The 13,017-nt window shown below is 23.6% G+C and overlaps 1 protein-coding gene across 13 annotated transcripts in view; it reads right to left on the bottom strand.

Moving 5' to 3' along the window:
• The window catches only part of LOC114124408 (coiled-coil domain-containing protein AGAP005037), a 164,630-nt gene that overhangs the window by 132,100 nt on the left and 19,513 nt on the right, over positions 1-13,017 (bottom strand). For all 13 annotated transcript variants that reach the window (XR_007604032.1, XM_050200733.1, XM_050200721.1 and 10 more), the window contains one exon: positions 942-992. Coding sequence is in view for 12 of the 13 variants with exons in the window: in XM_050200733.1 (XP_050056690.1) it covers positions 942-992 (51 nt within the window). In the remaining variant the exon portion in view is untranslated. The remainder of the gene's footprint in view (positions 1-941; positions 993-13,017) is intronic.

Genomic DNA, 13,017 nt, shown 5'->3' with positions numbered 1-13,017 from the left:
CTAGAATATTTTTTAATTACAGTATTTCAATTTGTATAGCCTACTGTAAAAGATCATAGAATTCAGTTTTAACAAAAAGCGTAAAACTTTATATAAAAAACAAAATATACATACCTATATTATGTATTATATATGCCAAAACTATTTTATTTTAATAAATAAAATTAAACATATATATATATATATATATATATTTATGATATAATGATGTATTTTCTACTATAAATCTAAAAGTTTTTTCTTTCGATACAAATAAAATTATTAGAATTACAAAAAAATTAATTTAATTGAATTAAAAATATAACTATACATTTTACGTATTAACTATCCACATCGATAATACATATTATAAGTTATCGAAATTAATGAATACAGTGCTAAATCAGACACATTCAGTGAGTAGAATAGAACGGTAAGAATGTCTCGGCCGCGGCAGTCAGAGAAGAGAAGACGCCAAAAGAGAAAAATAGTACCTAAGACATAAAAGTGGTAGAATATAGTGTTTGTGATTTAAAGTATAGATCCTAGAATAGGTCAGGGAAAGAGATAATTAAACGGCGTAGTCGATATAACAGGCTAGGCACTTAACAATTTGCAAAATTAGCATGATAATTCGAGAAGAAAAAAGAGTAAAGTATTTCATAATAAAATCAAAACATTTAAATAAATATGAACGACATTTTCCCGTTTTAAATAGTTTAAATACAAATAGACTCAAATATAAGTATACCGATAAATATATTTATTGTGAATTAGGTATCATCTAACTATACTATAGTAATGGAGCGAAAAATCTCTGTCTGTAATCTAAATCCCTCAACAATTCTATTATGCAAAAATAAAAATAAAGAAAAAAATACTTTTTATTTTGTTTTTATTATCTCTGAATAGCTACTTTAGGAAGTACTTTATATTATAGCGATTTATAAAAAACCACTTACCGGCTTGTTCAGCGGCCCCTCTGGTTTTTCCGTCTCCACTCCAATCATCGTCTGAAACAAACAAAACAAATTGAAGTTATCGTTACCAGGTTGTACTTGTTGCATTATTGGGGAGAGGAGGTATAAGAAATGATTTTCATATTTTGATAACGATCTGGAATGACATTCTTCATTTTGTGCCGTATCATAAAAGAATTGTGCGCCAAACGTCAAAAAATACAAAAGACGAATTCGCTCTAGCATACAGTAAATAAAGAGAACGTGTATTGTGTTGGTGATTAATTACGATTTCGAACCAGCTGAAAGTACCTGGTTTTCATTCCAAAACAATAGAACGGATTTAAATAATAACAATAATAATAATAATTGCATATTTCGATTTTTAGAATAACCATGGTAGTAGCACAGATAGTTTTTAGATGGTTGAGTGTAAGTGTGTAACGCAGTAATTTCACACAGGGGCCGAAAGTTCATATATTATAGTACTGTACTGCAGTATAGATAATATATTGCTATACATTATTCGGAAAATATTAGTTATACTGTAACATTTTCCCCGGGGTCCGAGGTGATAGTGGTAGTAGTGATGGGGATAATAAGAGTGTATAAGCATTGTGCAATTTCGTTTTCATCCCAAACATAATATGGCGAATAAAAATCGCAGAAAAATAAATCAGTAATGCATGCTCATATGATGTGTGAACGTATATACAAAATATTGATCCCATTTTTAATATTAATATTACGAGTACATGTGAAAACGAGTTTTTCGTTATTTAGGCAATTCAGTTTAACGAATAACTTTGTTATACACTTATTAAAATTTATATAATAAATAATAATGTAATAAATATACAAGTTATAATCTTAATATGTATATACCATTATGTATCCCGACAATAATTGACTTTTAAGCGAAAATCTATAACAATTCATACTGTATTTAAATAAATATGTTAGAATGATTGGTGTATATTTGTAAAATTGATATAAATAAATCATTACCGAAATAAAGTATATTTTATTTGAGACACGACACAAAAGTTTTAAAACTTTGGATACTGCCGTATAATTCTGCATATACTCATCATCACTATTTTTATTAAAAAAAAAAAAAAATAGTGTATTATAGTATATGCTATATAATATATTTATAACATGAGAATTTCTCTTTCGCAAAAGCATATTATTTTGTAGAAAGCATAATAACTGATTAAAATGTTATAACTTATTAATGAACTCACAAAATTAGTTTTGTATGTCTACGTAAAAACTTTTATGGATAATTTTTATAAAATATTTGATTTATTAGGTAGTTATTTTAAATTTTACTCGATGTTATCGACCACCAAAAATATAAACATTTTCAATGAATAAATTATACATTTATTTTAAATTTAGAGCAATTTGTCAAAAAGAGCTTTTGTAACATTAAAAGGGATTTGTTCAAAACTTTTTAACATCATCATTAATTTTTTTCGAGAATTGGTAAGTCTGTTCATTAACTTAGTTCTTTAAATATATAATGTTGCATATTATTTATTTTTCTAAATGGCTACTTAGTATTATACTTAGAAAAATGATTACCTATTAAATTAACAAAATATTTATATTAGTTAACCTTTAAAAAATTTAAATATTTAATCGTCTAGCATTTATCTTTAGTTAAAACTCAATAAAAACATATCAGGGATGCAAACATGAATGTGTTCTCCGCGAGCCACAATGATATATACAATGATACTAAGTGACAAAATATTTATAAAGCATATAATTTGATAATTTTTTATTAATCAACTAAAGTAAAAAAAATTTTAATTAATCATAATAAATAAGTAAATTTTGATTTTATAATAAAACGCAAGCAGCATTTTAACTATGACGAGAGTTGCATGTGGCTCGCGAGGAGCCACAAGGTGTCCACACCTGCTATATATGTATTACAATGTGTATATTTCTACGATATCTTCAAAAAAAAAAAAAAAAATGTTTCAATATTTAGAAACTAATTACATTTAAAAAATAAACTGTCTGCTATCGCATGGAATGATTTTAAATAGGTATCAAAACTCGTAGTTAAGGAGGAATGCTGGTTATAAAATATTCATTAGCCAATATTGAATATCTATCATAAGTATTACTTTTAGTACTTCGCAATTTATAAAAGAAAAATAGTAACAAACCAAATGAAAAGTAGGCAATTTCCATACAATGATAGGACAATTAGTGATTTGTCTAGTTGGAAACAATATGGCAAGTAGTTAAGAGATTTAGGATGTTTGTGTACGTGACGTGTAACTTTAGAAATTGATCAGCCATCCGGAAACTAGTTCTGGACGTGATCTGAATATTACTACATATGACATATTATAGTTAACCAAAATTTAGAACACATATACGTATCTTTATGGTTAACATATTGTTATATATCATAATGAACAATGATATTGTACGAGTATATGCGAGGTACATATGTACCCCATATTAAATATTCTTACTCTACTCGTAGATTAAGATTACAGTAATACATAGTTTTAACGATATCAATTTAGTTTTTACGTACCTACAGTAAGCATACATTTACATTGTAAGACAACGATTTATAAAATTAATAATATGTATATAACATATATCCGAGTATGTGGCTGAAATTTAAATGTTATATACTATTCAACGTTGTATATGCATATAGTATAGTATAGTGTACAATATAATAACATAGACATGGTAACAACATAAAATGGTCCCACGAGAAACATTTATAAATAAAAAATTGCAAGAGAAATATCATAAACGTGATTTAGAGGAGCTTAAGGGAATCATATACCTATTTTTATTTATTATTTCTTGAAAAACTAAAAACAAAGTCGAAGCATATGTAGTGTATCAATGCATCATAATATATAATACTATAATAATCAATATTTAATTTTTCAGAATTTTAATAGTTTTTTTATTAGTCTTTGTAAGTGTTTACAATAAAAATGATGTAGAAGAATTTCAATAAATTAAGAAGTATCAAAAATACAATATTAATATAATATTACCGATGATATACATATATAGATTTAAAAATAACTATGGTACTATATTGAATTATACTGTAAGATTGAAATAAATTTATAAACCGCAGTATATCTATACAATAACTGTTTGTTTATACTAAAAAAAAAATAAAAATAAAATATTTTTTATGAATGACTTATATTTTTAATAATAAATAATAAATATATAATATATATATATATTAACATAATAGTTTATACTACAAAAGTAATTTTTGAATGATTTTTTCATAGGATGCAAAAATATATAATATTATGAAAAACATTTTAAATAAGTACTTCAATTTGATTTTTTTCTAATAAGTTATCATTAGTAAATATACATAAATATTATATATGATTGTATTATATATATATTTATCATACGATATAAGATTTATAATTATATTATTATAAAATGTTTTATTAAAAAAAAAAAAAAAAAACATTGGTAAAAAAAACTTTTTTGCATAATAAAAGAAATGTTTTTTTAAGTAAAATTAAAAATTATTTTAGTTCATTATTTATAATTATCAAGTATTCCAATTTTAATTTCACAAAATAGCTTTTTAGAATATTAAAATTAATTTTTTTTTTTATAATATAGAAAATTTTTTTCAGATATTTAAATTTTTTTAATCCTATATATAGATTTATTAACTATGTATGGTTTTAATCTCTTGGGTATTTTTTTTTTTTTTATGATAGAAATATTATTATCTTTATTAAGGCATCAAATGGTTTATTATCTCTGCTCTTTAGACACAAATAATTGTATTCTTGTTTGGGTTTAATTCGCATATTTTATGTGTAAGTAAAAACACAAAAGTCTGTTATTTAAACAATAGCAATTTAATTAGTAATTTTAAGATTTTTAAAAACTACAAAGCTAAATATAAAGCTCTTTATTCGAAATAATACAATCCTGATCAAAGTGCTACACAGTAAAAACAAACTTGCAATGCTATAAAATATTTTACATTATTTATAAAATATAAGAATGGTATGGGGCTGTATGAATGTAGGTATTTCAAAATTTTAAGTAAACTATACACACAAAGTCTTGGTTTACGGTTGTACTGATTATTTCTATACCTATTTATTTATGACTTTAATAGTAAAACTAAAATTACATGGACAAATATAAAATGTACATTGTGTATTGTACCTATACATAATATGTATAAAATTTTATTATAGATATATACTAAGGCCAGACTCATAATAATAGGAAGGTGTATAAAAACTAAAGTTCTCATTACTTAACTTATTATATTGTGTTTCTTTTATTATTATTATTATTAAAAGAACAAATAATGATTATTAATATAAAAAAATCTAAAATCTAAAATCAAAATAATATTAAATTATATAAAAATATTATTAATTAATACTATGATTGTTATGTTTAATATTTAATTTATGATTACCGTGTATTTTTTTAGAAAGTAAGTTACTAACTACTTTTGTAACGAACCCAAATAGTTCCGACTTAAATCTCCTTTTATATTACATGTGTGTAGTGTAAAACAATAAAGTAAAGGTTTATCGTATTTTTCAGTACATACCTACCAATAGCGTGTTTGAGAAACCAATTTACACAGATCTATCTCTAAATGGGAATTATACACTTATAGATACACTCTACGCTTCTCTAAACATTGATTAGATACGCAAAATGTTTGTATCGAAATGCATGATAATCCACAGGTAAAGCCGTAAAGGCTACATAATATACGAGTGTGTGTGTGTACTATAACTTAAAATATAAATATTCTATGATAAAAATTTCAGTAAAGAAATTACACATCTTTGGCGAATAACAAGACAATGCATATATTAATCTATATATTAAATTTTCAAACTATAAAATTAAGTATGATGATTTGTGAACCAAACTACCAAATTCAACTTAGTTATATATGTCAGTTTCAGGTCAGTAGTTTTTGAATGTCGAGAATTTCACTGAGAAGTATTTCACTGCAATTTGAGGTATATATGATCTTAACCTCGTTCAAATTTACTTCAAAAGATTGAAGAGGTTTGTATTTTAATTAAATGTTACGACTTCAGATCATATATTTTCGAGTAGATACTAGATATATAATGAGAACGTATAATATTGTATTGTATTAGTCTTGTGTGTGTATAGTGTACTAGATATCATACAAAGTATTTTACGTCCACTATTTAATAACTATAAATAAGTAAAAATTGAAACAAGTTTAACGGTAATTAAAAATAATCGTATAATTTATTTACTGTTACTAACTAAATGTTTTATCATAGTATCTGTAAAGTTCTCAATTTAAAATTCCAAAAATAACTGTTATCACGAAAAAATAATTTTCCGATATACTCATTATTATTATAGTGCAAATAATAATTATAAGTATAACAATTTTCAACTATCATATTAGCACCAAAGTTTGATTTCATAATATTATATATTGCTTAATAATCCACAGTGTTGTAAGAATAAATTAAAAGTGCGTTCAGGTAAAATATCATAATTCACAGTCAATCATGATAATAACATGGAACTATTCAGCCAATAAAAATACAAAACTAATTGATTGATTCGGAAAAATAAACCATATAGATACCATATAAAGAAGATATTCGAAGTAAATACAATGCTAAATTTTTAATAAATATTATACATTGCATATTTATTCTTTATCACTTAAATAATTAAAAAATAATTATTGTTACATTATAGTTATTTTATTTTAATTATTTTATAAAATATATTCACGTCAAAATACAAAATTGTTATCAAAGTGAAATTATAATATGAATATTATAAAAAGGTCACTAAGCTAAGGATACTAGTGGAATTTCTTATGTTTTATGCATATGTACTTTTCAAAATTAATTACTTTACATTATTTATACATGGAAAAAATAAAAATAAAGAAGAGTTTCGGAAAATTTTTTTGATTTATTTTCTGATATAAGATTATCACCCTTAAATACATCGTAATCTATAATGTCTATATAATAAGGACAGGTTTTCTGTGTCATATAATCATGCTTATGGAAAATATGATACTAATAAGTAAATATATAGTAGAAATGTAGATAATAAAGTAACTTTATTTTGGTTTTCCTTTTCTCGCTGAACATACATTTAATTATATTTATATATGAACATATTACGCCCATAATACAGTAATATAACTTTTCAAAAAAAACACAATAGTAATACTTCGGTTTGATTTTTATCAAATAAATTCAAAAACCTAATAATTCATTATCGCACTATAGTGGATTTTCCGAATATAACATACATCAATATAATATTTATAAAAATATAATGTAAATATTAATAATATAATATCAACTGTATGAAATATAATGTATTTAATGTTTTCGTTCGGGATAATACTAGATTTGAAATACTACTAACATTGTAAGATTCAATAAAAATTAAATTAAATAAAAATGTTAAATATACTTGGTTTTTAATAATAATATAAAAAAATATAATAATAAATTATTTTAAGTAGGTATGCGAATCGTAGTTATTATAAGTACTTAAGTATATAATATTCAATCGAGTCAAACACAGTAGGCTAATTCTATTAAATATTATGAAAACTATGTCCAGTCAAATATTAATATTTATATGATTTTTATTCTTTTTGCATGAAAATGCTTTACAAAGTTTTACAGTCAAGTCGTATATCTGAAACTCCATATTACTTTGAAAATAATATTATTAATTAGTTACATACTATAATCCTTCACGATATTATGGTTATCGACTTTAACTAAAAATTACTGTGATATTTCAAACATTTTGTTATAACTTGAGCAATTAATGTCTAATAAATAAAATATTTTTTACTTCTATGAGTAATATGTTAAAATAATAAAAGATTTTTTTTCATTTTTTACTAGATAATAAAAAAAACATTCATGATAAATAAATGAAAGAATAAAAGAAAAAAATTTACGAATTTTGAATTTAAAATTTAAATAAATAAAGAACATTAAAGAGTAGAAAGAAAAATAAAAAGAACAAAAAAAGAAAACATGTTTGAAAATACAATTCTTCTTTAGGAGGTTGGAAATAATGCATATACAAAGTTTTTTTTAGTTAATATTGTTTATAAAAATAATAAAATGTCAAAAAACAATGTCTGTTTCCGGATTTATTAAATTGATCAAAATGCATAGGTACATTAATGTGATCAAGTTACATTAACTTGTGAGATAAGTTAATTATGAATAACAGATTCCTAACTTTTTATACTTTAATTATTATTAGTTATGAATATTTATTAACTATGTATTATTCAATATTATTTAAACACTAAAAATGGTTCATTTATTTGCAAAGTGCATTATATATTATTTATTAGCATCAAAACTTTGATACTAAATAAAAAAATATAAGTAACTTTAGAAAAGTTGAAAGCAAAAATTTAAAACAGTATTGCAAACTTGTTAACTATATTATTAAATGTTGTAGGCTTGTGCTTCTATTATCAGTCAACTCGTTTTCGTTTGAATAACATTATACCAACGTTACAGTTTATATTTTAAATAAAATAGGTAAAAACTTCAAGATAGTTTTTTTAAAAAGACCGCATTTAAATGTAATAATTGAAGTCTTAGATTTCATTTACTATTGTCATTCTACACAATTACATGTCTATATTTAACATAAAATCCAAATCTTTACATACTCATTACTTATAATATCATCGCAAATGTTAATACAATTAATTAAAAATTATGTATTTAATTAATATAATGAATAAAAAAATATATTGTATGTAGAATAATAGCTTAACATTTGCACTTAAAATTCAAGTGTTAACAAAAATAGTATTATTAATATAAAACTATTATTATAAAATTGTTAATAATCAAATTTAACATAGTCGATTTTTTAAAGTAAAACAAACTAAACGTGAACATAAAACACAATAATGATTGAGAGACAACGATAACAATTATATTCATGTATTAACAAATTAAAAATAATCAACACACAAGTTAGGTGTGGTATTTACATTTTGAATAATTTGTTTTAATTATATGTAGGTATATTGTAACAGATTTTGTTTATTTATGTTCTGGCGATGTTTAAAATGTATAATTTACTCATCAAGGTGTGAACTATTGTGAAATTTAGTAAGTAAGAACCAAACGCCATATTTATAAATAAAGTACACATATACATATTTAAATGTTTTCCTTAAATCTGAGTGAGATAGAGAATATTTTTATTGTACTATAATAATATATCATACAATGTATCGAATTATATTATTAATACTTCACAAACACAAAATAAAAATGTTGAAAAAATCGCATTTTCCACCATCCAATTTCGTCCATCCGTCCGTTTAACAACAAGATAAATAGCAAATATTATATAAAATTATCATCGTATATAATATTATATTTAGACATCAATCCAACTATTCATATGCTTAAAATGTCAATGTGTACACTTGTAATTAAAAATGAAATTGTTGGTACAAGACATTTTTCGCTATTTATTTTTCTTTTAAATATTATTTAAAAAAAATAGTTTACAAACGCAATATTTTGTAAGTTATCAATACACTTCAGAGTTAGAAAATCTTAGCCATTTTTTCAAGCCTTTCGTAAAATCATAAATATAGCAGTATTAGCTAAATAATCATAACCAAATATTTGTAATTAATCTGTGACACTTACATAATATGTCAATACCTACTATATATCATATTGTTAATCGAACAATTCCCGAGTTCAAAGATGCAGACAAAATAAGTTCCATGAAATGTGGATATAATTTGGTTTATAATTATTTCATTCACCATAATGTAATAGAACAATAATTCGTCCAGTTAGTTTGTTTTCTTAATATTTATTATTGTTTACTTAAGTGCAATAACTGTATGTAGTATTATTGTGCAAACAATTATAATAGTTTAGGTGTGTGCGTTTGTTGATAGTAAGTTATTGGTAATAACAATATAACGAAATAAAAGACCTGAGAACGAGTCGGAAAAATCATCGTCGTCGGATACGGGTGAGTCGGAGTCGTGGCGCTTACGCCGACGCCGTTTTCGCTGACAACAGTCGCTGCACTTGCTGCACATACTGCGTACGCGCTCCTGGTGAGAATAGAGGGTGGAGAAGACAAGAGGTTACTGAAAAAAGCGGACGGCAACGGTGACTACCGATTGGCGGGATAGATGTTGACAGAGAGGGTGAATGGTCGTCGAGAATGAGAGCGAAACGCGCCAACCACCCCGCCGTTAAACGACCGCAACACGACGGCGGACAGCGCGGTGGACGTCTGACGCCACGACCAGGAGCGGTAGAACTGAACGTGGCGCTATCGCTACCAACGACTACCCCGCCGCCACGATTGAGTCTTCGGCGGCGACGCAAGGACGGTACCGGGTATGGTGCGGTACAAGATAAAAATGTAATGTTCACTACCGGAGAATAACATGGTGATATGGTAAATTCATTACTTTTTAAAGCCAAAGACTGCAGTGCTATACCGCACAAACATTTTCAAATAAGGGTTTTGGATGAAAGAAACAAAAATAATCACTTACAACCAGGCATGAAAATATTTGACGATGCTCTTATATTTTCCAAAGTCTATAATAATGTACACCACTATGACTATGTGTTATATAGATTTATAACGTCATAATGAATCTTAACTTTTTAAATAAAGCGAAAAGTTATTATAAGTTTATAAAATTTGATAATCGTGGAAAATTTTACCTCTAGATCAGTGTTCCGAACCTATGATTCACGACATTTTTTTGATGGATAGCAAATCACAAACATATTATATGATTGAAACATTTGAAACTTAAAAGTTTAAATTATATTATCATCCATTTTCCTGAAAACTATAACCGTATAAGTATAATATAAAAGTATTGAATTTCTTCCAAAATGTACGAATAAGCACACAAGAAAGTATAAAAATGGATATCTGAATTGGTTTTTGAGTTATAACAAAAGGTATATCCGAATTTATTGAAATTTAAATTTTCCTTTCCAATTTATAAAGACTAAGGACTGTATATATTTATTACAAATGGTTAAACATTTTCATAAATCTTTATTCAAATATTTCATTATATTTATTATTATTTATATACTAGTATAAATTATGAGAAATATACATACAAATCTGAATAATGACCGAATTATAATATTGCATTTCACTTTACTCTTTTACAAAAATCAAATTTACAAACGTATGAAGTATTTTGAAACTTTTATGTTTACCTCGTGTTTAGTGAATACATATAAAAAAGTATATATAATACATATATATATATATATATGATTCATTAGGTGATATAAGTTACAATATAATATGATTTATTATAACATTTTAAAAATAAATTAATATACCCATACAATGAGTCAGTTATTAATTAAGTTACATAATATGTAAAATATTATTTTAAAACTTAGTAAGATACTAAGGTATTGTAACTGTAATTTATAAAATGTACTTAAGGCCTTAAGTTATTTATTTTAAGTAATTTCAATATATTATATATATTTATTTTAAATTTAAATACAAATATTTTATTTCAACAAGTTATTGATAAAGAACGGTTTTATTTTAGCTGTATTACTATAGTACGATTATTCATTTAATAAACAGTTAAGAAATTTATTATATTATCAAATTTAAGTTATAAGAATATTAGGTATATGTACTTAAAATAACAACAACTTTACTACCAGTCATAAAAATCTAACAAGAATGGACATCAATAAATTTCTATAATACGTATATACTATAATACTATATCATAACTATAATAATTGTATTCACCTTACAAAAATACAAGAAAGTTCTAATTGGTTATTTTCGAGGAAAAATACTCAACATTTTGAACACAAACTTATAAAAATGTAGTACTTTATAGTAGGTTTTCATATACAATAATTCAGGTAAAACCCCACAAACAACTACAAATTACTCTGACAAATATCTGACATAAAACAAAATCCTAAAATTTGAATAATATTGAATAATAAATAGAATTAACATAATTCTTATAGAAAATCTAAACATATTTTTCTATTTTAAAAAGTATGAAAATGAAAAATTACTTAAACTTAATACACTTCCATAACTATATATTATAACATAAGTTGAGTTAGACTCTAAAAATTTAAAATTTGATTCTCAAATTTCACAAAAAAAATATTTTAAAATTTGTCTTTAAATTAAATATCAGATTTATACATTGTACACTTTAAGTTTGTATCAAATTTAAATTAAAAATATTTATTTTTCATAGTCAAAAAATATTATTGTTTTTTTACAAAATGTTATATTAAATATAAGTATACAATACAACAAATTATTTTGGTACAACATTAAATATATTAAAAGAGAAAAACAAATGTTGTTTAATCTGAATATATTATTATTATTTTTTTTTTTTTAATGGTATTTTTAAATAACGTAAATTAATTATAATTAAAAATATTCTTTAATAAAGCTCTTTACTTCGACATTTGTAAAAATGTAAAATGTATTATTTTTATAAAACTGTTTATAAAAGTCTCAAATCAAGTATACTCAATAGAATTATTATTTTGAAATCTCAAAAAGAAAATATTAAAGACAAAAATTAAAATAAAAATTAGTTAATTTATGTAAGAAAAATATATCTATAAATTATTATATAGAACATAAAATGATATATAATATAATCAACAGATAATGTAATTTAATTTATGAAACGAAATAACATTTTGAATTCTGCCAGGCTATAATGCTATACTATCATTTTTCACCAATAAAATGCTTTACATAACTGAAATTCAAAAACGATAAAGTTGATAAAAACATATTTTAAAATTTATGAGAAATACAAATTGAAGTTCGAATTTATTTAATGCAACAACGTTAATTATTTTATAATATTTACTTTAATGTAAATAGCAGATAATACATTTTTACATTTCTTGGTTTGGACAATATTATTTTAAAACGCATGTACCTACCTATTAGTTATAAATATAGG

Source organism: Aphis gossypii, chromosome 2, assembly GCF_020184175.1.
Source record: "Aphis gossypii isolate Hap1 chromosome 2, ASM2018417v2, whole genome shotgun sequence".
NCBI classification, from domain to species: Eukaryota; Metazoa; Arthropoda; class Insecta; order Hemiptera; family Aphididae; genus Aphis; species Aphis gossypii.
This window is presented reverse-complemented; position numbering and strand designations above follow the sequence as displayed.